Source organism: Bombina bombina, chromosome 3 (genome assembly GCF_027579735.1).
Source record: "Bombina bombina isolate aBomBom1 chromosome 3, aBomBom1.pri, whole genome shotgun sequence".
Taxonomy (NCBI): domain Eukaryota; kingdom Metazoa; phylum Chordata; class Amphibia; order Anura; family Bombinatoridae; genus Bombina; species Bombina bombina.
In genome coordinates, this window is record NC_069501.1 from 1,137,218,915 (window position 1) to 1,137,245,361 (window position 26,447).

Genomic DNA, 26,447 nt, shown 5'->3' on the forward strand with positions numbered 1-26,447 from the left:
ACTCTTGGGAATTACCTTTCCTGAACACTAGGAGGAGGTATTAGTTCATGGTTGACTTTGACTTGTGTTTTGGTTCGTTATCTTCAAGTTCTTCAGTGACTTAGGGACTTTAACTTCCAAGATCTGTAGTAGAATTCATTCCTCCCACTACAATATTTTCTGCACCACTAGCAGCCACTCAACCCTAAAAGCATTATAGATCCACCCCATGTTTCTTTTCTTCAACTGCTTCTCCGTTTTTTTCTCCAAATGCAACTTTGATGATTGGAGCTGAAGAGCTCAATTTTCGCTTTATCAGACCACAGCACTTGGTTCCAAAATGCCCCAGGCTTAGCTTTATTGCAGTGGCGTATTTAGGTTTTGTGCTGCCCTAGGCACTCAAAATTCTGCTGCAAAATTCTGTTTTTTGTTTTTTTCATAACAATTCAAAAGAAAATGGGCTAACAAAACACTTGCATACATGTGGGTTGAATTGCATGCATCTCATACCATTTTATCCCTGAGAGAAGGGAGAGAAAAGAAGGGCGGGGGATAAAAGGGAGGGAAAGGAAAGAAGGAAGGAAGGGAGAGAGAGAGAGAGAGAGAGAGAGAGAGAAGAGAAAAGTGGGGAGGGAAAGAAAGAAGGGAGGGAGTTGAGGAAGGGAGAGAAAGAAGAATATACTTTGAAACAATCACTGCCCTTTACATGCAACAACACACACAGTAATTACCATCATTCAAGTAATGAAATGCTCACTGTACTGTGTGCTGGCTTTTAAAGAGAGGATAGGCCAGATGTGCTGCCCCTCCCAAATCTGCTGCCCTAGGCACCGGCCTTGTTGGCCTAGGCCATAATTCACCCCTGCTTTATTGTGTTGTAGATTTCAGATATTGAGTTTTGTGATGAGGTTGTAGATAAGATTTCCTTCTGCTCACCCTTCCATGCAAATCATGTTTGTTCTAGAATCACTGCACAGTGCACAGGTGCAACACTACTTCAGTGCCAGATAAATCTTCCTGCAGGTCCTTGGCAGTGATATAGGGGTTTTGTTTTGTTTCCTGACCAGTCTACAAGAAGTTCTATTGGAGATTTTTCTTGGTCTTCTATATCTTGTCTTAACTTCAACAGACACTGTACCCAAATTTTATCTTTCATGATTCAAATAGAGCAGGCAATTTTAAGTAACTTTTTAATTTACTCCTATTATCATTTTTTCTACATTCTCTTGGTATCTTTATTTGAAATGCAAGAATGTAAGTTTAGATGCCGGTCCATTTTTGGTGAACAACCTGGGTTGTTCTTGCTGATTGGTGGATAAATTCATCCACCAATAAAAAAGTGCTGTCCGGAGTTCTTAACCAAAAAAAAGCTTAGATGCCTTATTTTTCAAATACAGATAGCAAGAGAACGCTGTATCTGAATCACAAAAGAAAGAATTTGGGTTCAGTGTCCCTTTAACTAACATTTCTTAAAAAACATTTGGACAGTGGAAACTACAAGTAAGAAACATTTAGATATCTTTTTATAAACGTCCCCTGCTTTATAAGAGTCATTTATCTTTATTTTATGATTCTCAGTCATCTTCTTAAAGGAGGTCAAAGTCAGCTTCAGAACAGCAGTGCATTACTGGGAGCTAGCTAAACGCTTTTGGTGAGCCAATGAAAATAGGCATATGTGTAGCCTCCAATCACCATCTAGCTCCCAGTAGTTCATTGCCGACCCTGAGCCTACTTAGGTATGCTTTTCAGCAAAGGATACAAAAAGAACAAAGTAAATGTGTTAATAGAAATAAATGTAAAAGTCTTTTTAAATTTATCTTTAGAACAATGTAGTGGTTCCTATATTACTATATATTAAACATAAAATATTTTTGCAGTCTTGTAATAGAGGCTATTGTTTAATAGCTATTCTTTTTATCTTCTGCTTGTGTTTCTTCTTTTTGTACTCTAGGTCCTTAACTTGCCTCTCTAGTTTTGTACTAGCATGTATCAGAGAGTATGGCATTCAATCACGAAGTAGCCTGCAGCTATAACTTAACATATCAGTTTGGGAATAAACGTCACACAAATATTTTACAGGAATATAATTGAAAACAGTTTGGCTGTCTAGTATACTTAAGGGCCGGTACAGTTATTTGCAGCTTTGCCTTGCATATCTGGGCAACTTGTTGCCCTGTATGTGTGTGGCTCTTGCTCCTGGATTTTTTCCAGCTGTTTGTCATAATTTCTATTACATAACAGTAGCACCCCCTAGTGTTAAAAAGGCAGAATGGTATATAAAAGAAATTGTTTCTAAAAAGTGCATTTCTAAAGTCCAGGTTGGTCTAGAAATTCTATTTTACCTGGATCTCTTTTTAATGTGCATTATAAGTCTCTGATGAGCATTTTTTACATTATCATGATTTACCTTTACAACATGACATGAAACTTATTTTGCAGAAAAATGAGTTTAAAGTGCATACCCAAATGTTTGGAAATGATCGCAACTTAAGAATTGTTTCTATATGAAATTAAATTTAGATGTTGAATTAATTAAATAGATCAACAAAATCTTGGGGGCTGTTTTTGAGCATTATATTGTAATATGGTGTCTCTCTTTCACATCCAGATTTCTGTTATCTACCTATAAAATAAACATATCAGCCAAGTCTAAACGTTTATAAAAACAATGTGAATGAGAAAATATTAAACAAGTCAGTTCATATAAGTCCTTAAAGTATATTTAGTCTGAGGTGTATCTCCAATATACAGTTGATATGAAGTAATAGATGGTATTAAATACCCTTACCAGATATTACCCCAATCTAATGAGGTAAGTATGCCGCACTGGGGTTATGTGTAGGTAGTTAGATCTCCTCCTTGTATCTAGATGAGATGGATATTCCAGTTTCGTTAGCCTCCTGGAGTATTCAGGGATGTGCTTCTGATGGTAGATGTATCCCTTGAGCTTCCTATGTAGATTAGTGGTTAGCCTCTTGGAGTACTTTCTCTGTCTTGGTATAAACTTTCTCCGGCGTAAGGATACCTAGGAAGCATAGAATGACCATTGCAGAGTGGTGTCCGTCTCAGCGGGTGGCAAGGAGCACACTTCTGTAAGCCTTATTTATTCAATGGTGACGCTTCCTCAGACCAAACAAGACCAAAAAGGTTTGGTCTTGTTTGGTCTGAGGAAGCGTCACCATTGAATAAATAAGGCTTACAGAAGTGTGCTCCTTGCCACCCGCTGAGACGGACACCACTCTGCAATGGTCATTCTATGCTTCCTAGGTATCCTTACGCCGGAGAAAGTTTATACCAAGACAGAGAAAGTACTCCAAGAGGCTAACCACTAATCTACATAGGAAGCTCAAGGGATACATCTACCATCAGAAGCACATCCCTGCATACTCCAGGAGGCTAACGAAACTGGAATATCCATCTCATCTAGATACAAGGAGGAGATCTAACTACCTACACATAACCCCAGTGCGGCATACTTACCTCATTAGATTGGGGTAATATCTGGTAAGGGTATTTAATACCATCTATTACTTCATATCAACTGTATATTGGAGATACACCTCGGACTAAATATACTTTTAGGACTTATATGAACTGACTTGTTTAATATTTTCTCATTCACATTGTTATCCATATGGCCTTAGAGGATATATAGGCGCTGTTTAATCCTTGTACCCATATTTTCTCACACTGACTGGGGTCATACACCTCATCCAGTATCTGTCTTATATAGCTGCCATTATATCCTACCCACTCCTGACTAGCGCCTACTATAGAGTAACGCTTGTATCTACTCAGTGTTCTGAGTGGCCACATTCTACTTGCACCTTCATTTATAAAACAAATTAACATTTTGTTTGATCTAATTGTTTTTTCAGTAGTAAAACTCCACTTACCACTTGCTTCATTTGGAGGAACCAATCTGGTGATTATTTTAGGAAGAACTTCCTTGTTTTGCCATTAGGAAATGCTATGTAGCAGGGTTAGCCTTGATAAGTCTGTGGTGCGCATTTCCAGTTTTAGTAATTAGAAAATCCAATTTTTAGAGCTAAATTACATGAAAAGGGGCAAAATAAACATGGAAAGTAGATTACAAACTTATTTTACTACATACAGTATAACTAAAAATGTCATATTAAAATCGCAAGATATTTACTATCTTTAAGGATGTATCTAACAAAAAAGTATGGCCATTTCGTGGAGGAGTAAATCTGCACATTTGATGCATGACATTATGAAATTGTCCTCATTTCTGATAGCTCACATTGTAAATAGATGATCTAGAAGTGATTGTGGGTTGGATTCATAAAAGAAAATAGAAGTTATTGCAAAACATAGGCAGCTTACAGGCTTTAGTGTGGGCAGTTATGAGTTACACATGCTGTGGGGCGTGCAGGGAGGAACATGTGTTGTGCCTCTTGGCAGCACATAAATACTGATGGACAGCACTATACTGTTCCTCCCTGCAAGCCTCTATGAAAAAATGTCAAAAGTGCGACCCTACTTGTAGCTTAGTGCTGTAAATTACCTCTATATGGTAAGAAACAGTTTTTGAAGCAATGGTTACTGTAGGCCTTAGGTTGGACAATCTTGTTCTGAACTTCACGTTACAACCAAATCTTTTGCTTTGTCAATTTAGTAAATGATTTTCAGTGCTCTGTTTCTTTTATGCTGGATTTTGTATAAAAACTATCCATTTACATATACACAGTTGTGCTTATTTGCTGTGTTTGATTCATATATTCCACTTGGCTTCTAGATTTATGGAGAATTTACAAACAGAAGTGCAGGAAATGGAGTTTATACAGTTCTCAAAAGGGATGAACTTCATGAGGAAGGAAGACTTTGCAGACTGGCTGCTTTTCTTCACAGATGAAGAGAATAATGACATTTACTGGCAAAATGTGCAATCTAGAATCCCTCCGGGCGAGGTGAGTAAAAAAGCTCTTTTGTTTCTTATAAAAGCTAAAACATTGGCCATGCCTGATTAAACCTCTCTGCTGTGCTATAAGGGTGCAAGGATCCGATGACTAAAACATAATGATTAGAGGACCCTACTCCTATGCTAAATGTGGATCCATAATGGGCCCCTTTTAAGAAGGTTCTGGCTGCCAAGGTTCCTAGGCACGGAACCTGTACACTGTGCTCACCCATTGATACTGCAGCTTCTGCTGACAGAAGTTAAAGGGACAGTCAAGCAAAATTTAAACTTTAATGATTAGGATAGAGCATGCAATTTTAAACAACTTTCCAATTTACTTATATTCTCTCATTTGCTTTGTTCTCTGTATCCTTTATTGAAAAGCATACCTAGGTAGGCTCAGGAGCAGCAATGCACTACTGGCAGCTAGCTGCTGATTGGTGGCTGTACATATATTCTTCTTGTGATTGGCTCATTGTATGTGTTCAGCTAAGTCCCAGCAGTGCATTGCTACGCCTTCAACCAAAGATAACACGAGAATTTGGCAAGTTTGATAATACAAGTAAATTGGAAAGTTTTTAAAATTGTATGCAGAATCATGAATGTGGGGTTTCATGTACAAGAACTCTCTAGTGCTATCCACCTCCTTCAGAGGCTGAAGATGCAGCACAACTTCATAATGAAGCCCTAAGTGTGTGTCTGAAATACACATGAAGTAATATCATGTACGTCTGAAAATTACACAGCATTTTTTGCATTTTATACTAAGATTTTTCATATATGGGTATTCCTGTAAACCAAAGACATCTAAAGTTTTGTTAAAAATATTAAAAAATAGTGCATTGAGAGCAAAGAGATTAAATGGTTCACTATTGAAAGAGTTGATACAGAGATTACTGGTTTAGTATTATACCACCATTATCTGCTCCCTACCAGACTGTTACTTAAAGGGATATGAAACCCAAATTTTTTCTTCTTTGATTCAGATAGAGCACGCAATTTTCAGCAACTTTCTCATTTACTCAGATTATTTTTTTTGTTCTCTTGGTATCTTTATATGAAAAAAGCAGGAATGTAAGCTTAGGAGCTGGCCCATTTTTTATTTTTGTTCAGCACCTGGGTAGCACTTGCTGATTGGTGGCCACCAATCAGAAAGCGCTACCCAGGGTACTGAACCAAAAATGGTCTCCCAAACTTTACATTCCTGCTTTTTCAAATAGACACCAAGAGAACAAAGAACAATTGATAATAGGAGTAAATTAGAAAGTTGGTTAAAATTGCATGCTCTATGTGAATCATAATATAATGCTGCTATGATGATTACACATAAATTTATCAGGTATTACCTGTTTTTTCATCCTTGTAGGTTTAAATCACATCATTTACACAAAAGTATTTGATTTGCAATTATTCGTTGATTCTACTAGTATTTCATGTAACCTTATAAATAAAATTCACCTGGAAAAAATAGACAACATCCATATAAATCAGGCATTTATTACCAAATCATATACACTTTGTACTGAAATGTAGCCTGTCACAAAAAAAGCATTGATTCTTTCTTCCTCTGCTTCTTAATTAGAAAAACAAACAAATCAGCCTTTGAAGACAACACATTAACCAGGTTTTCCTCCTGTGGCAAGCAAATAAAGGAGGGTGTTCAGATACCAGAGTTATTCATGCACAGCACAGGTGGCCTATGGTTAAATCTATTTGCTGCTAACCAGACTGCCTGTATCAAGAGCTTAGCAGTAAATCCCTGTGATTTAGTGTTTATAGTGTTAAATCACCTATACATATGTAGTGTCTTCTGCAATCTAAAAGCATCAGCCTTTTCAAAATCCTTCACTGACTGTTATGGATTGAAGAGCTCACACACATCACTTTACCACAGAATTCTTATAGTTATTTACAGCCAAACATCTAAATGAATATTGTGTAAAGGGACATTAAACAATGTGTATAATACATTCTATAAACATAGTATTAAAGGTATATAAAACCCCACATTTTTATTGCAAGATTCAGATAGAATATACCATTTAAAACACATTTTCAACTTATATTATTAAATGTGCTTCATTCTCTTGGTATCCTTTTTGAGGAAGCAGCAATGCACTACTGGCAACAATTTGAACACATTGGTTGAACCAATGACACGAAGCATATGTGTACAGCCACCAATCAGCAGCTAGTTCCCAGTAGTGCATTGCTGATCATGAGAATACCTAGGTATGCTTTTCCAACAAAGAATACCAATAGAAGAAAACAAATTAAATAACTAAATGAATTGGAAGGTTGCTTAAAAATACATTCTCTGCCTCCAGGGTTATTCTGGTCACTCCTTTTTGAAAGGGGGGATAGTGTTGAAAGTATATGTCGAATATTGCACTCTAGTTTATGGCTGCAAATATTAGTATCTAGGATCACTACACAGTAGGCTAAACAGCCACAGGTAACCTAGAAACACATGACCTGAAACGATCCCCCTATCTCACTCCTGTACACCATAGTCTAGACTCCCCAGAGTTGTGGCCATACATATAAAAACAAACTCTAGCCAACTGGCTGCACCTACTTCTGAGTTTTCTTTTTCCTCTGATATCCCTGCTCCGAATTATAAGAATGCAGATTTAATGTTGAATGCTATATGCTGAGCATCTTCTGGGGCTCTTTTTCTTTCACTGCAGCTCTTGTCACACAAGAGCTGCCCAGGTTTCAAGTTTCTGGTGCCACCTATCAGGACCATATGGTCATGTCTGGTAAAATTTTTCAATTGATCTAAAAAACAATCCGAAAATTTACACATATCTATAACTGTTTAAATAACTGCACAGAGTTAAATCTTACTGCACTATAAGAGTTGATGCTATATAGACGGATGGAATAGATTAAGGCTTCAAACAGGCAGAAGCTACAAGTCTGTAAAAACCTCCAGGGTTATTCTGGTCACTTCTTTTTGAAAGGGGGATAGTGTTGAAAGTATATGTCGAATGCTGCACTTTAGTTCATGGCTGCATATATTAGTATCTAGGATCACTACATAGTAGGCTAAACAGCCACAGGTAACCTAGAAACACATGACCTGAAACGACCCCCCTATCTCACTCCTGTACACCATAGTCTAGACTCCCCAGAGCTGTGGTCATACATATAAAAACAAACTCCGGCCAACTGGCTGCATCTACTTCTGAGATTTCTTTTTCCTCTGATATCCCTGCTCTGAATTTTAAGAATGCAGATTTAATGTTTAATGCTATATGCTGAGCATCTTCTGGGGCTCTCTTTCTCTCACTGCAGCTCTTGTCACACAAGAGCTGCCCAGGTTTCAAGTTTCTGGTGCCACCTATCAGGACCATATGGTCATGTCTGGTAAAATTTTTCAACTGATCTAAAAAACAATTCCTATCTAACAACAATTCGTTCATTATCAAACAAAACTAGATAATATTTAGAGTTTGACATTCTTTAGTAAGGTTTCCCAAGACACAGGGTTGCGGGTACTGTTAACAAAACAAAAACAACAACTAAACACTTAAAAGGAGAAATCTTGCTTAGAATCAGTGGCTCTCCCTTTAATATCCCCTAAATCACATCTATAAGACTTGGCGAGCGTGTCTCTCTAATCACCTCCTGGCCCCTGGGAAAACTTTTTCCCGGTGACCTGTAATTGCACCCCCCCCCCCCCCCCCCCTCTTTTTTTTTTTTTTTCTCACTAACCGAAATCGGGTTTAAAGCAGAGCACGCACTCCCCTCACATTTCCCCACAGCTCCCCTCACTCCCTTTCCTCACTTTTTCTCCCCTTATTTTAGCACTCTGACAATTTTTCTAAAAACACGATTTTTTCTTTATACTCACCGAAGCATCCTATGGATAAATTTTTTCACTCACATGCTAAGACTCCCTCGCCAGTCATGACTGCAAAACACAAAGACAGGAGAGCAAAGAACACTATAGCAACCTCAGTTGAATCTCAAGAACCACGTCTTACCACATCTTCTGTAACTGATGTATTGGACATGCAAAATTTAGTCACCAGAATAACGGAAGCATTAGCCCCTAACTTTGATGCACTAAAGTCAGAAATCAAACAAGATATCACTCTCCTATCTCAGGAAATTAGACAGTTTGCAGGCAGAATCAATGAAATTGAGCAGAGAGTTTCAGATCTTGAAGATCTTACCACATCACATAACACCAAGTTAGATTCAACCAAACACTCCCTAAATGCAATCCAGGCCAAAGTTGAAGATATCGAGAACCGTGCCCGCAGAAATAATATACGCCTGATAGGGATACCCGAGGATAAAAGATATGAGGATCTAAACTCCTTTATTTCTGAGCATTTACCTCAGCTTCTCAAACTCCCACCTAACTACCCACCGATAGTAGTAGAGAGGGCTCATAGAGAGAAAAAAATAAATAAAAAAAAAATACATTCTCTGTCCAAATTATAAAATTAAAATTTCTCCAACATAGGTGTGTCCGGTCCACGGCGTCATCCTTACTTGTGGGATATTCTCTTCCCCAACAGGAAATGGCAAAGAGCCCAGCAAAGCTGGTCACATGATCCCCCCTAGGCTCCGCCTACCCCAGTCATTCTCTTTGCCGTTGTACAGGCAACATCTCCACGGAGATGGCTTAGAGTTTTTTAGTGTTTAACTGTAGTTTTTCATTATTCAATCAAGAGTTTGTTATTTTCAAATAGTGCTGGTACGTACTATTTACTCAGAAACAGAAAAGAGATGAAGAATTCTGTTTGTATGAGGAAAATGATTTTAGCAACCGTAACTAAAATCCATGGCTGTTCCACACAGGACTGTTGAGAGCATTAACTTCAGTTGGGGGAACAGTTTGCAGTCCTTTGCTGCTTGAGGTATGACACATTCTAACAAGACGATGTAATGCTGGAAGCTGTCATTTTCCCTATGGGATCCGGTAAGCCATGTTTATTACGATTGTAAATAAGGGCTTCACAAGGGCTTATTTAGACTGTAGACATTTTTTGGGCTAAATCGATTGATATTAACACTTATTTAGCCTTGAGGAATCATTTATTCTGGGTATTTTGATATAATAATATCGGCAGGCACTGTTTTAGACACCTTATTCTTTAGGGGCTTTCCCAAAGCATAGGCAGAGTCTCATTTTCGCGCCGGTGTTGCGCACTTGTTTTTGAGAGGCATGGCATGCAGTCGCATGTGAGAGGAGCTCTGATACTTTTAAAAGACTTCTGAAGGCATCATTTGGTATCGTATTCCCCTTGGGTTTGGTTGGGTCTCAGCAAAGCAGATACCAGGGACTGTAAAGGGGTTAAAGCTTAAAACGGCTCCGGTTCCGTTATTTTAAGGGTTAAAGCTTCCAAAATTGGTGTGCAATATTTTCAAGGCTTTAAGACACTGTGGTGAAAGTTTGGTGAATTTTGAACAATTCCTTCATGTTTTTTCGCAATTGCAGTAATAAAGTGTGTTCAGTTTAAAATTTAAAGTGACAGTAACGGTTTTATTTCAAAACGTTTTTTGTACTTTCTTATCAAGTTTATGCCTGTTTAACATGTCTGAACTACCAGATAGACTGTGTTCTGAATGTGGGGAAGCCAGAATTCCTATTCATTTAAATAAATGTGATTTATGTGATAATGACAATGATGCCCAAGATGATTCCTCAAGTGAGGGGAGTAAGCATGGTACTGCATCATTCCCTCCTTCGTCTACACGAGTCTTGCCCACTCAGGAGGCCCCTAGTACATCTAGCGCGCCAATACTCCTTACTATGCAACAATTAACGGCTGTAATGGATAATTCTGTCAAAAACATTTTAGCCAAAATGAACCCTTGTCAGCGTAAGCGTGGATGCTCTGTTTTAGTTACTGAAGAGCATGACGACGCTGATATTAATATCTCTGAAGGGCCCCTAACCCAATCTGAGGGAGCCAGGGAGGTTTTGTCTGAGGGAGAAATTACTGATTTAGGGAACATTTCTCAGCAGGCTGAATCTGATGTGATTACTTTTAAATTTAAATTGGAACATCTCCGCATTTTGCTTAAGGAGGTATTATCCACTCTGGATGATTGTGAAAATTTGGTCATCCCAGAGAAACTATGTAAAATGGACAAGTTCCTAGAGGTGCCGGGGCTCCCAGAAGCTTTTCCTATACCCAAGCGGGTGGCGGACATTGTTAATAAAGAATGGGAAAGGCCCGGTATTCCTTTCGTCCCTCCCCCCATATTTAAAAAATTGTTTCCTATGGTCGACCCCAGAAAGGACTTATGGCAGTCAGTCCCCAAGGTCGAGGGAGCGGTTTCTACTTTAAACAAACGCACCACTATTCCCATAGAGGATAGTTGTGCTTTCAAAGATCCTATGGATAAAAAATTAGAAGGTTTGCTTAAAAAGATGTTTGTTCAGCAGGGTTACCTTCTACAACCCATTTCATGCATTGTCCCTGTCACTACAGCCGCATATTTCTGGTTTGATGAACTGATTAAGGTGCTCGATAGTGACTCTCCTCCTTATGAGGAGATTATGGACAGAGTCAATGCTCTCAAATTGGCTAATTCTTTCACTCTAGACGCCTCTTTGCAATTGGCTAAGTTAGCGGCTAAGAATTCTGGGTTTGCTATTGTGGCGCGCAGAGCGCTTTGGTTGAAATCTTGGTCGGCTGATGCGTCTTCCAAGAACAAGCTACTAAACATTCCTTTCAAGGGGAAAACGCTGTTTGGTCCTGACTTGAAAGAGATTATCTCTGATATCACTGGGGGTAAGGGTCATGCCCTTCCTCAGGATCGGCCTTTCAAGGCAAAAAATAGACCTAATTTTCGTCCCTTTCGTAAAAACGGACCAGCCCAAGGTGCTACGTCCTCTAAGCAAGAGGGTAATACTTCTCAGGCCAAGCCAGCTTGGAGACCAATGCAAGGCTGGAACAAGGGAAAGCAGGCAAAGAAACCTGCCACTGCTACCAAGACAGCATGAAATATCGGCCCCCGATCCGGGACCGGATCTGGTGGGGGGCAGACTCTCTCTCTTCGCTCAGGCTTGGGCAAGAGATGTTCTGGATCCTTGGGCGCTAGAAATAGTCTCCCAGGGTTATCTTCTGGAATTCAAGGGACTTCCCCCAAGGGGAAGGTTCCACAGGTCTCAGTTGTCTTCAGACCACATAAAAAGACAGGCGTTCTTACATTGTGTAGAAGACCTGTTAAAAATGGGAGTGATTCATCCTGTTCCATTGAGAGAACAAGGGATGGGGTTCTACTCCAATCTGTTCATAGTTCCCAAAAAAGAGGGAACATTCAGACCAATCCTAGATCTCAAGATCTTAAACAAATTTCTCAAGGTCCCATCTTTCAAGATGGAAACCATTCGAACTATCCTTCCTTCCATCCAGGAAGGTCAATTCATGACCACGGTGGATTTAAAGGATGCGTATCTACATATTCCTATCCACAAGGAACATCATCGGTTCCTAAGGTTTACATTCCTGGACAAACATTACCAGTTCGTGGCGCTTCCTTTCGGATTAGCCACTGCTCCAAGGATTTTCACAAAGGTACTAGGGTCCCTTCTAGCTGTGCTAAGACCAAGGGGCATTGCAGTAGTACCTTACCTGGACGACATTCTGATTCAAGCGTCGTCCCTCCCTCGAGCAAAGGCTCACACGGACATCGTCCTGGCCTTTCTCAGATCGCACGGCTGGAAAGTGAACGTGGAAAAGAGTTCTCTATCCCCGTCAACAAGGGTTCCCTTCTTGGGAACAATTATAGACTCCTCAGAAATGAGGATTTTTCTAACAGAGGCCAGAAAGACAAAGCTTCTGGACTCTTGTCGAATACTTCATTCCGTTCCTCTTCCTTCCGTAGCTCAGTGCATGGAAGTGATCGGGTTGATGGTAGCGGCAATGGACATAGTTCCTTTTGCGCGCATTCATCTAAGACCATTACAACTGTGCATGCTCAGTCAGTGGAATGGGGACTATACAGACTTGTCTCCAAAGATACAAGTAAATCAGAGGACCAGAGACTCACTCCGTTGGTGGCTGTCCCTGGACAACCTGTCACGAGGGATGACATTCCACAGACCAGAGTGGGTCATTGTCACGACCGACGCCAGTCTGATGGGCTGGGGCGCGGTCTGGGGATCCCTGAAAGCTCAGGGTCTTTGGTCTCGGGAAGAATCTCTTCTACCGATAAATATTCTGGAACTGAGAGCGATATTCAATGCTCTCAAGGCTTGGCCTCAGCTAGCGAGGACCAAGTTCATACGGTTTCAATCAGACAACATGACGACTGTTGCGTACATCAACCATCAGGGGGGAACAAGGAGTTCCCTAGCGATGGAAGAAGTGACCAAGATTATTCTATGGGCGGAGTCTCACTCCTGCCACCTGTCTGCTATCCACATCCCGGGAGTGGAAAATTGGGAAGCGGATTTTCTGAGTCGTCAGACATTGCATCCGGGGGAGTGGGAACTCCATCCGGAAATCTTTGCCCAAGTCACGCAACTTTGGGGCATTCCAGACATGGATCTGATGGCCTCTCGTCAGAACTTCAAAGTCCCTTGCTACGGGTCCAGATCCAGGGATCCCAAGGCGGCTCTAGTGGATGCACTAGTAGCACCTTGGACCTTCAAACTAGCTTATGTGTTCCCGCCGTTTCCTCTCATCCCCAGGCTGGTAGCCAGGATCAATCAGGAGAGGGCGTCGGTGATCTTGATAGCTCCTGCGTGGCCACGCAGGACTTGGTATGCAGATCTGGTGAATATGTCATCGGCTCCACCTTGGAAGCTACCTTTGAGACGAGACCTTCTTGTTCAGGGTCCGTTCGAACATCCGAATCTGGTTTCACTCCAGCTGACTGCTTGGAGATTGAACGCTTGATTTTATCGAAGCGAGGTTTCTCAGATTCTGTTATCGATACTCTTGTTCAGGCCAGAAAGCCTGTAACTAGAAAGATTTACCACAAAATTTGGAAAAAATATATCTGTTGGTGTGAATCTAAATGATTCCCTTGGGACAAGGTTAAGATTCCTAGGATTCTATCCTTCCTTCAAGAAGGATTGGAAAAAGGATTATCGGCAAGTTCCCTGAAGGGACAGATTTCTGCCTTGTCGGTGTTACTTCACAAAAAACTGGCAGCTGTGCCAGATGTTCAAGCCTTTGTTCAGGCTCTGGTTAGAATCAAGCCTGTTTACAAACTTTTGACTCCTCCTTGGAGTCTCAATTTAGTTCTTTCAGTTCTTCAGGGGGTTCCGTTTGAACCCTTACATTCCGTTGATATTAAGTTATTATCTTGGAAAGTTTTGTTTTTAGTTGCAATTTCTTCTGCTAGAAGAGTTTCAGAATTATCTGCTCTGCAGTGTTCTCCTCCTTATCTGGTGTTCCATGCAGATAAGGTGGTTTTACGTACTAAACCTGGTTTTCTTCCAAAAGTTGTTTCTAACAAAAACATTAACCAGGAGATTATCGTACCTTCTCTGTGTCCGAAACCAGTTTCAAAGAAGGAACGCTTGTTGCACAATTTGGATGTTGTTCGCGCTCTAAAATTCTATTTAGATGCTACAAAGGATTTTAGACAAACATCTTCCCTGTTTGTTGTTTATTCAGGTAAAAGGAGAGGTCAAAAAGCAACTTCTACCTCTCTCTCTTTTTGGATTAAAAGCATCATCAGATTGGCTTACGAGACTGCCGGACGGCAGCCTCCCGAAAGAATCACGGCTCATTCCACTAGGGCTGTGGCTTCCACATGGGCCTTCAAGAACGAGGCTTCTGTTGATCAGATATGTAGGGCAGCGACTTGGTCTTCACTGCACACTTTTACCAAATTTTACAAGTTTGATACTTTTGCTTCTTCTGAGGCTATTTTTGGGAGAAAGGTTTTGCAAGCCGTGGTGCCTTCCATTTAGGTGACCTGATTTGCTCCCTCCCTTCATCCGTGTCCTAAAGCTTTGGTATTGGTTCCCACAAGTAAGGATGACGCCGTGGACCGGACACACCTATGTTGGAGAAAACAGAATTTATGTTTACCTGATAAATTTCTTTCTCCAACGGTGTGTCCGGTCCACGGCCCGCCCTGGTTTTTTAATCAGGTCTGATAATTTATTTTCTTTAACTACAGTCACCACGGTACCATATGGTTTCTCCTATGCTATTATTCCTCCTTAACGTCGGTCGAATGACTGGGGTAGGCGGAGCCTAGGGGGGATCATGTGACCAGCTTTGCTGGGCTCTTTGCCATTTCCTGTTGGGGAAGAGAATATCCCACAAGTAAGGATGACGCCGTGGACCGGACACACCGTTGGAGAAAGAAATTTATCAGGTAAACATAAATTCTGTTTTTGGGTTTCATATCTCCCCCCCACCTCTTTTGCTTCCCCCCCACACACACACTTTTGCTCCCCCCCCCATACTTTTGCTCTCACCCCCTCTTTTGCTCGCTCTCCCCCCCCCCTCTTTTGCTCGCTCTCCCCCCCCCCCTCTTTTGCTCGCTCTCTCCCCCCCCTCTTTTGCTCGCCCTCCCCCCTCTTTTGCTCGCTCTCTCCCCCCTCTTTTGCTCGCTCTCTCCCCCCTCTTTTGCTCGCTATCTCCCCCCTCTTTTGCTCACTCTCTCCCCCCTCTTTTGCTCGCTCTCTCCCCCCTCTTTTGCTCGCTCTCTCCCCCCTCTTTTGCTCGCTCTCTCCCCCCTCTTTTGCTCGCTCTCTCCCCCCTCTTTTGCTCGGTCTCTCCCCCCCCCTCTTTTGCTCGGTCCCCCCCCTCTCTTTTGCTCGGTCCCCCCCTCTTTTGCTCGGTCCCCCCCCTCTTTTGCTTGGTCCCCCCTCTTTTGCTAGGTCCCCCCCCCTCTTTTGCTCGCTCTCCCCCCCTCTTTTGCTCGCTCTCCCCCCTCTTTTGCTCGCTCTCCCCCTCTTTTGCTCTCTCTCCCCCCTCTTTTGCTCTCTCTCCCCCCTCTTTTGCTCTCTCTCCCCCCTCTTTTGCTCTCTCTCCCCCCTCTTTTGCTCTCTCTCCCCCCTCTTTTGCTCTCTCTCCCCCCTCTTTTGCTCTCTCTCCCCCCCCTCTTTTGCTCTCTCTCCCCCCCTCTTTTGCTCTCTCTCCCCCCTCTTTTGCTCTCTCTCCCCCCCTCTTTTGCTCTCTCTCTCCCCCCCTCTTTTGCTCTCTCTCCCCCCTCTTTTGCTCTCTCCCCCCCCTCTTTTGCTCTCTCTCCCCCTTCTTTTGCTCTCTTCCCCTCTTTTGTTCTCTTTCCCCCCTCTTTTGCTCTCTTTCCCTCCTCTTTTGCTCTCTTTTCCCTCTCTTTTGCTCTCTTTTGCTCTCTTTTCCCTCTCTTTTGCTCTCTCGCTCCCCCTCTCTTTTGCTCTCTCGCTCCCCCTCTCTTTTGCTCTCTCGCTCCCCCTCTCTTTTGCTCTCTCGCTCCTCCTCTCTTTTGCTCTCTCGCTCCTCCTCTTTTGCTCTGTCTCTCTCCCCCCCTCTCTTTTCCTTTCTCTCCCCCCCTCTCTTTTGCTTTCTCTCCCCCCTCTCTTTTGCTTTCTCTCTCCCCCTCTCTTTTGCTTTCTCTCTCCCCTTCTCTTTTGCTTTCTCTCTCCCCTTCTCTTTTGCTTTCTCTCTCCCCTTCTCTTTTGCTTTCTCTCTCCCCCTCTCTTTTGCTTTCTCTCTCCCCCTCTCTTTTGCTTTCTCTCTCCCCCTCTCTTTTGCTTTCTCTCTCCCCCTCTCTTTTGCTTTCTCTCTCTCCCCTCTCTTTTGCTTTCTCTCTCTCCCCCCTCTTTTGCTTTCTCTCTCTCCCCTCTCTTTTGCTCTCTCCCCCTCTCTTTTGCGCTCTCTCTCTCTAGCATCTCTTTTGCTCTCTCTCGCGCATCTCTTTTGCTCTCTCTCTCTCTCCCCCCCTCTCTTTTGCTCTCTCCCATCATTTGTCATGTCCCATCTTTACTATCATTTTGCCTCCGCCTGGGGGGTTCAAGGGGGGCGAAGCCTCCCTTGTAAACCTCATTCCACAAGGCTCACTTTGGGTGGATGCCAGAGGATCGGTGGGGCACCCGCTTGAACCCTACAGGCAGAGGCAAAAACAAAGTAAACATGGGGACATTACAGCGCATCGTATTTATGTGCTGTTGTAGAAATTAAGATTTTTGGTGAAGTCTCTACTGCGCATGACTGCATCTGTCAAACATACCTGACCTTTTATTATATAGGATGATTAAAGCCTCTGAATCACTGTATAAAAGCAGAATTAAAAGCTGCAAGCTATGGGGATCTTAGCCCCTTATGGTTATTAGCTGATGTTCTCTATGGTACCACAGTATTATTAACCCTTTATAATAATGTCAGCTTTACCTTCCAAAAGTATGACAATTATTTCTTTCTTAAAGGGACAGTCAAGTCCAAAAAAAACTTTCATTTTTCAAATCGGGTATGTAATTTTAAACAACTTTCCAATTTACTTTTATCAACATTTTTGCTTTTTTCTCTTGGTATTCTAGTTGAAAGCAAAACTAGGAAGGCTCATATGATAATTTATAAGCCCTTGAAGGCCACCTCTATTTTATTTACTTTTCACAGCAGGGGAGAGCTAGCTCTTGTAGGCCATATAGATAGCATTGTGATCACGCTCGTGGCTAGTGGCAGACACTGCACTAATTGGCTAAAATGCAAGTCAGTAGATAATAACTAAAAGTCATGTGATTAGGGGCGGTTAGAAGATGCTTAGATACAAGTTAGTCACAGAAGTAAAAATTGTATTAATATAACAGTGTTGGTTTTGCAAAACTGGGGAATGGGTAATAAAGGGATTATCTATCTTTTTAAACAAAACAAATTCTGGTGTTGACTGTCCCTTTAAGACACGGTGAATCCACGGAATCAGCAATTACTGTTGGGAATATCACTCCTGGCCAGCAGGAGGAGGCAAAGAGCACCACAGCAAAGCTGTTAAGTATCACTTCCCTTCCCACAACCCCCAGTCATTCTCTATGCCTTCAGTGCAAGGAGGAGGTGAAGTTTAGGTGTCTGTTAAAGAACTTCTTCTATCAAGATTTTATTATTTTAAAAGCCTGAGCAGGTTTGGGCTGATCTTTCCTGAAAATTGGGTATAGCTGTACTCCACGTTAGTCTCTTCAGTAGGGCTGTGGTAGCTTTCAAGCAGTTAGGAACTTGAGGTGGGCCTCACTGCGTTTTCCTGACAAATTGCTGCCCCGATATAGAAAGCTAGAGTAGGTTTACTCTGTTCTCTCTCTCTTACACAGGTCTCTGTGAGGAGGGGCATCCTCTCATACCTGGTGAGCTGTCCTCCTGCTGGACGGCTAGATAAAGGTACGTGCTATGGGCTCTTCTATGTATGGGAGATTATGCACTTTAGAAATTTTGCAAGAGTTTATGGGACAAAATATATCCTAGTAGGATATTATTGATGGTAGTGTGCAGGCACATCATATGATAGTTGTAAAGAAACTGTCCTCCTGCCAGACGGCTAGATGCAGGTACGTGCTATGGATTCTTCTATGTATGGGAGATTATGCACTTTAGAAATTCTGCAAAAGTTTATGGGACATGCAGGCACTTCATGTGATAGTTGTAGAGAGACTGTTTCTCCTTTGTTGTTATTGAAGGGGTTAACCAGCTTTGTGAGGCTAAAATTATAATTGAAACAAAGACCATACTATATGAAATTCTCTCTGTACACTTTAGAGAGTTGTTTGATGTACTGGGCTTGTTTTCATCCGAGATTTCGGCAGACATGTACACTGATCTAGTATTAGCAATAGCATTATAGATCGGGTGTTTGCACTTAGGTGTTCGCATCGCACAGTGTGACTGAACAGACAGATTAGTGTGTCTGACTGGAGATGGTTTATCCGGAGTGTATCCCCTGGGCTTAAGGAGGATTTCAAGGAGACGATGTTTGACGATGTTGTCAACGATTTTCATTATCGATTAGTTGGTTATCAATTAGTTGTTATGCTGAGCCTCACACTGTTCAGTGCTGCGGCGCCATCTTACTCCTCCCCTCTCACACGGCATGCAGACTGCTTTGCGCAACGGCGCCACCTTACTCCTCCCCCCTCCCACGGCGTGCAGGCTGTTTACAGAACTAGAAGCATTAATCTACTCTCATCCTATTGGTTGACGCGTAGCTCACGTGACGTTACAGGAAGCTGTATTAGGGGTCGGGTGCTTTAAATAGTCATTCTTATCGCGTGCTAAAGTAATGTGCATAAGTTGCTTTTATCTCTTCCTTGGCCCCCAGCGTTTGGTAGTTGGTCAGTTTGCAGTCACAGCGTGCTTGCGATCCATGTGTTCCCGTTTGCTCTTCTGCTCTTCTGTTGGCGGTGCTTTGAATCACTAGGTAGGAAATAATTTTGCAATGTTGTCATCTTACTGATAGCGGGCCTGAGCGGGGGGTTGCTGTAGATGTAGCGGTGCAGGACAAAATAACACCAGACCAGTCAAAAAGTTTACTTTAATTACCTGGTCGGTCCTGCCTAATAGTTCCTAGTACCCGGTCCTGCACAGCTACATCAGGAAAAACATCACCACTGCACTGCAAAAATTTACCTCAAAAATACAACTTTAAAAACATTTATAAACTTTCAGTTTGTTAGCAAACTCCACTGTTCTATTATTTTAATTTGATCTTATATCCCTTTATTAAAATGAGCTACGGCACTGCTCGAGGAACTACAGTAACACAAGGTAACACATTAAAGTAAAACAACAGACAAGGTCCCTTAAGTCCCTGCTTGTATAATAAAGATTCTGTCCTATTTTTTGTTTTTGGCAAAAATAAAATAAGCAAGCACTGGGGAGTGTGTTGGAGGGCTGTTTTTTAATTAACATTAATTCTGTTGCCTTATGGGAGCCTTTTACATACACTAAATTAATCTGTATTAAAGGATCTAGGACTTGGTATAAGACTACAGTTGTGCCTCTAAGTCTGCATTTGTACTTTACTTCAGTCTCTCTTTCTCTCTTTGGGGACAACAGAATAATACAATAATAAAAACGTTAAACTACAGGAAGAGTGGACAAAATAAATAACAAGGTAGAAAACTCCTATTTCCTTCTGATTCAGAGACCTGGGATATATGATTTTTGCAGTGAGTTATGTAAGAAAATTTATATTTTATTACACAATCTGTTTTAGACTTGATTCACTTGAACACGCATGTTCACACTAATTAGGAAGTCCAGTCTGTGAACAGAACTTATTCAGCCTTAGCCCAGAGAATTACTGAAATAGCGTACTAAGCCAGCAAGTTTTATTAAGTTCAGGGGAGATTTTAAAACTATTTTTTACTATTTCTTAACATTAGCTAAGTAGTCTCCGTGTCAGTTATGCAAAACAGGGGTTTGGGTAATAAAGGGATTATCTATCTTTTTAAACAATAAATATTGGTGTAGACCATTGGTGTATATAGTTGCAGCCCTATATACATTTAAAAATGTGACTTAAAATGTGAATTAAAATAGGTGACTTAAGTCTCAGATGTTTAGCAATGTGCTAATAACGAATCTTGATAGATTAGAAATCGCAGGAAAAATTAGAACAGAGTCCGTTCATATTTTTCTTTTTACATTTAGCTGACTTTGTATTTGTTGGCTTAAGATCCATTATTCCTTTTCTACTATTAGGATTTGGAGAATTTTATTATCCAGTATGAGAGTGGAACAGGGGTCTGTTCCTATAGATATATATTTTGGCTTCTCCTGTTAAATGATATGTCTTTATTTTTAAAAGTGACAGTATTCATTTTTCAAAATTTTATACTAGCCTCATGTCTCTCAGGCTGATGCTGCTTAGGCTATGCCTCAGTTTTCTCCTTAACGTCCCAAGCCTCTATGGCGTCACATGCAGTATTTGCATACATAATTTACAGCTCTGGTACCCTCTGCGGTATCTGTGGCTGGTCTGTTCTCCCTGTTTCCAGGTAAAATGCAAGAGGACATTTAATGTTTCAGATAATAATGTTTCTAGTCTACATGCTGCTACACAGGTTTGCCTTCTAAGTTTGATGAGGAGGATTTGCCGGTAGTTTCTGAGGGCGAAATCTCAGATCTGGACAGTATAATTCCTTCATCTGATACTGAAGTGGTCTCCTTCAGATGTATGCTTCAACACCTCGTGTAATGTTATAGGAGGTTTTAGCTACTTGGACGACACCGACCCTCCTGTCGTTGTCAACCCTTCAAAGTTTTGTAAACTCTATCAATTCTGTGTTTTTTTCCTTCCTATGAGGAAGTGTTCTAGTCGTGCTGGAATTTTCACAGGAATAGGAGAAGCTGGGGATAATCCTTCTCCCTGTCTCCCGTTCTTTAAAGGAATTTCCTGTCGCTGTCTCCTTTAAAATACACGGTGTCTTTAGTAGAAGGCAGCTTTCTACTCTAGCTATGAGAACTTTGATCCCTGTGGAGGTAGCTAGCTCCTTTTCGGAATCCATGGTTAAGAAGCTGGAGGTTTAATTCATTTAAAACAATGCCTTGTCTTATTAGACTTGCTATACTAGCCCGCCGGGCTTTGTGGCTGAAATCTTGGTCAGCTGGGAAGCCTACCTGTGGCTTAGTGGTACAGCCTAGGCTTTATAGTTCTACAGTTGCAGATTCAATATTTTATGTTTACTCCAATCCACGCTTCTGGCATTTACTTTTTAGGATATTCGGCCATAATTTTCCTCTGACCTTTCGGAATGACTGGGGGAAAGTTTTTCTTTCCTCTTTCTGCAGGATCAGTCATGTCTTTTGGAATCCTATCTAGAATTCCTCCCTTGGGCAGATGTCTCCTTCTAGAGTATCTGCGATCCAGGTATGATGAGAGACTTTCCTTGAACTGGGTTCTGGACCTTCCTCTCAGGGAGTGAGAATTCCAGTCCCAGTCTGGGAACGGGATCTAGGTATTTATCTCAAGTAACTCGGGTTCTGATCTTCAAAGTAGTATCCTTTCTCCTTTGATCGTGAGGGCCTGTTCATAACAAGCATAGACCTGAAGGATTTATTGTTCCCTTGAATGGGATCTTCTCAAGATTCTGAGAAAGACTTTGGGTCTTAGGATATTGCAAGGATGTTTTTCTGGACAATATATATGGTTCAGGTATCTTCCATCCTTTGAACAATCTCTCTTTACAGAGATTTTGTCAATCTACTTTCCCATGGATGGGAATGAATCTGTGATAGAATTCCCTTATCCCATCTACAAGGGTGATTTAATGGATCTACCGCCACTATTCCCTTACTGCACCCACTTCCGTCTGATCGCGGAAGTTTAAGATCAGTCAGTACCTGGATGGGAGACTGCCTGGGATCATCAAGTGCGGTAGACATGGACATTAATAGATTCTCTATCTAGGAGACGAGGTCTAACTGAGGTTAAATAATTAATTTATTTTTCCTTTTCCTATCTCTGCAGTCTAATGTCCCGCCAACAGCAAGCTCTTGTCGTCTGGTAGATGGCTTAACCATTTTACAACCAGGAGGTTGGGAGTTTGGATCTAGCTGCAGTTGTTTTTTCTTCACTGTTCAGTTGCTCTCTGTATGGAGGGAATTGGTCAGATGGTACCCATGGACTTCATTCCCTTTGCTATTTTCCATGAAATAGAGATCTCTCGGATCTGTCTTAGAGAATGGATCTAATTTTGTTAGGCTACAGACTCTTTCCTGAGTATCTGTCTCAGGGCGCATGCTTCTGGAGACATTCCTGGGTGATGTGACCATGGGCACCAACCTGCTGGACTGGTAAGCAGTCTGGGTCTAGTTAAGTGTCTGCTCTCACCTTTAACATCAGGGAGTGGAGAGCGATTTACAATCCTCTGATGGCTTGGCCTCAGTAGTTTTTAGTTTAGTTCCAGTCGGACAATATCACCTCAATGGTTTATTTCAACGACTAGGGAGGAACTCGGATTTCCTTTGCCATGCTGGAGGTGACGTGGATTGTTCGGTGGGCGGAAGCTCACAATTACTGTCTGTCATCCACTTTTTCAGGGGTGGACATTTAGGAATCGGATTTCTGAACAGACATATATTTCATCTCGGGAGTGGGCTCTCCATCCGGAGGTGTTTTCTAGGTAGACCCGCAGAATGCCAAGTTTCCAAAGTACGGTTCATGGTCAAGTGATCTGCTGACTGCCCTGATAGATGTTCTGGAGTTTCTTGGAATTCAGTCTTGCATTCCTGTTAACTTGTTTTGCTCTCCTTCCACGAGTCATTGCTCATATTCAACAGGAGAGAGCGGCGGTAATTTTATTAGCCCCTACGTGGCATCGCAGGATCTGGTATGCAGACCTAGTGAAGATGTATTCTCTCCTCCTTGGAGACTGCCTCTGAGAAAGGACCTTCTGATTCAGGGTCATTTCCTTCATCCAAATCTCGTTGCTGAAGTTGTCCGCTTGGAGATTAAACACTTAGTTTTGTCCAAGCGTGGGTTTTTCTGAGTCGATCATTTAGACCATGACTCAGGCTTGCATGCCAGTTGCTAGAGAGATTGCCATAAGTTATGGCGTAAATATCTAATAGTTTATGTGAATCCAAGGGTTCCTCTTGGAGTAGAGTCAGGATTCCTATAATTTTGTCCTTTCTCCGGAATGTCTGCAGAAGGGTTTGTCAGTCAGTACCCTGAAGGGTCTGAATTCTGCATTGTCTATTTTGCTACTTAAGCGTCTGGCGGACGTGCCACATGTGCAATCTAGTTGTCAAGCCCTGGTCAGAATCAGGCCTGTGTTTATGTCGGTTGCTCCACCTTAGAGCCGTAACCTTGTTCTTAAAGTTTTGCAGCAGGCTCCGTTCGAGCCTTTGCATTCCATGGATATTAAGTTGTTATTCTGGAAGGTTTTGTCTCTTATTGCTATGATGCTATCTCTTCTGCTAGGCGAGTTTCGTAACTCTCAGCTTTGCAGTGTTATGCGCCTCATCTTATCTTTCATGCTGATAAGGTGGTTCTTTGTACTAAGTTAGGTTTTCTTACAAGTTATTCGGATGAAAATTTGAATCAGGAAATTGTTGTTCCTTCTTTATGTCCTACTCGTTTTCATAAGAAATGTTTGTTGCACAAATTGGATGTTGTGCGTGCTCTTAAATTCTATCTACAGGCGATTAAGGTTTTTTGCCAGTCTTCTGCCCTGTTTGTTTCTCTGGGAAATGTATAGGTCAGAAAGCTTCTGCTACTTCTCTTTCTCTCGGGTTTAGAAGTATAATTTGTTTGGCTTAGGTGTCAGCTGAACAGCAGTCTCCTGAGAGTTTTACAGCTCATTCCTCTAGGGCTGTCTCTGCTTCTTGGGCATTCAAGAATGAAGCTTCTGTAGAACAGATTTGCAAGGCTGCAACTTGGTCCTCTCTGCATACTTTTTCCAAATTTGATATTTTTGTCTCGGCTGAGGCTTCTTTTGGGAGAAAGGTTCTTCAAGCAATGGTGCCTTCTGTTTAGGTTACCTGTCTTGTCCCTCCCTAATCATCTGTGTCCTCTAGCTTGGGTATTGATTGTCAACAGTAATCGTGGACTCACCGTGTCTTAAGAAAGAAAACTAAATTTATGCTTACCTGATAAATTTCTTTCTTTCTTGACACGGTGAGTCCATGGCCCTCCCTTTTCAGACAGTGTTTTAGTTTTTTATATAAACCTCAGGCACCTCTACACCTTGTGTTATTTCCTTTCTCTCCTTTTCCTTCGGTCGAATGACTGGGGGTTGTGGGAAAGGAAGTGATACTTAACAGCTTTGCTGTGGTGCTCTTTGCCTCCTCCTGCTGGCCAGGAGTGATATTCTCAACAGTAATTGCTGATTCCGTGGACTCACCGTGTCAAGAAATAAATAAATTTATCAGGTAAGTAAGTATACATTTTGTTTTTTATAAGCAACATAAAATATTGAGCCTAAAAATCTAGGTACTGGTTATTATATTTGTAAATTGTATCAACAAAGAATAAATGTAAATAAATAAAATGTAGTTATTGAATATTGCAGATTCAAAACAGCATTTTTATAACCTTTGTGAACTTAGTAAATGTAAAACATGCACTATATTACATAAATCGTTTATAGCTTAAAGTGCAAAAAAGAAATACTTTGTAATGTGTTTCAGCATTTTATTATCACAATGGTACTTGCATATAACTGTGTTTTTTACCCTGCATGTCAGCTGACGTTTCCGCATATATGGGTTAAATGCAGTGTGGTGTGCAAAAATAGCGCAGTCTCAGCAAGACCAAAGCTATAAGAGACATTTAAAAGAACATGAAACCCAAAATGTTTCTTCTATTATTCAGATAGAACATTTAATTTCCTTCTTAATATGAGGAGAGTCCACGGCATCATTCCTTACTGTTGGGAAATACAGAACCTGGCCACCAGGAGGAGGCAAAGACACCCCAGCCAAAGGCTTAAATACTCCCCCTACTTCCCTCATATACCAGTAATTTTTTGCCTTTCGTCACAGGAGGTTGGCAGAGAAGTGTCAGAAGATTCTGAGTATTTCCTTATGAAGGGTATCTACCCTTTGAAATGGGAATGGAGTTTTAAGTAGTCTTGTCAGCCTCTCAGTGAGAGCATTGACGAAAGTCAGAGTCTGGAGATGCAAGGAGAGTCTTTCTGCAAACCCATCCAGACTCGTATTAACAGCTCCTAAGCAATCAGTGTTGACTAGTTTCACTTCCTGCTTCCATCACTCAAGTCCAATGTCAGGAGTGATGCTACAAGACTGTCAAACTTGAGAGGCTGTGTTTCTGTTCCATGGCATAGATTCCGGTAAGATTGTTTCATTTTTTTACTTATATGATAATGCCAGAAGACAGGGTCACATTGTGGCTCCTTTAATCTGTATGGAATCAAGGGTTAATATCTCCTGAGGGGGATTAATGAACAGTATGGATTAATCACATAAGTTTGATTATGCTGCAACATGGGTAAGATGGTTTTTGGACTCAGAAAGATGTTAGAACATACATGTTTTACTTTTTTTTTTTAAAAGCTGCGCAGCCAGAAAGGCTTGGCGTGCTTTTTTTTGCTATTATAGCAAAGGCGGTCATGTGACCGGGTGTGGTCACACTTATTTCCTCTTTCCTGACCGTGCGGTTTACCGGAGAAGAAGTGGTTTCTCTGTTTGGCCTGGGTCATAAGAGGTGGTGAGTGCCCCAGCCATTGGGGGTATAAAGGTGCCGTTTTTTCTTATCAATCAATAATCTGCTTTGTAAGCGCAAGCTATGGAGGATTCTGATGCGTTAGAGGGTACTCCCTCTTTACCGAAGTCTAATACCTGTCTATATTGTGAGGAGGCCGCGGTATACCTGCCCGCTTAACTATATTTCACGTGCCTTGATAAAATAATCATGTCAAAGAAGGTTAATATGTTTGATACCACTGAGCCATCCACCTCTGAGGAGTCTCCGTCCCGTGAGGTGCGCACCCTACAGTCAACTCCTTATACACATGCAGCTTCCCGTAGTACTCATAATCCTCCATCTGGAGGGGGCCTTTTATCGCCAGACTTTACTGAGCAGGTACAAACGGCGGTGTGTGCGGCCTTAAGTGCTTTACCTCGCCCTGCTAAGCGCAAGCAAAAGGTCAAATATTTCCATCCTTCCCAGGGGTCATCAA

At 41.7% G+C, this 26,447-nt stretch overlaps 1 protein-coding gene across 1 annotated transcript in view; it reads left to right on the forward strand.

Annotated features, from left to right (window-relative positions):
• Positions 1-26,447, forward strand: part of MICU2 (mitochondrial calcium uptake 2) — an 811,360-nt gene that overhangs the window by 738,405 nt on the left and 46,508 nt on the right. The window contains exon 9 of the mRNA XM_053708516.1: positions 4,739-4,910. Coding sequence (XP_053564491.1) covers positions 4,739-4,910 — 172 coding nt within the window. The remainder of the gene's footprint in view (positions 1-4,738; positions 4,911-26,447) is intronic.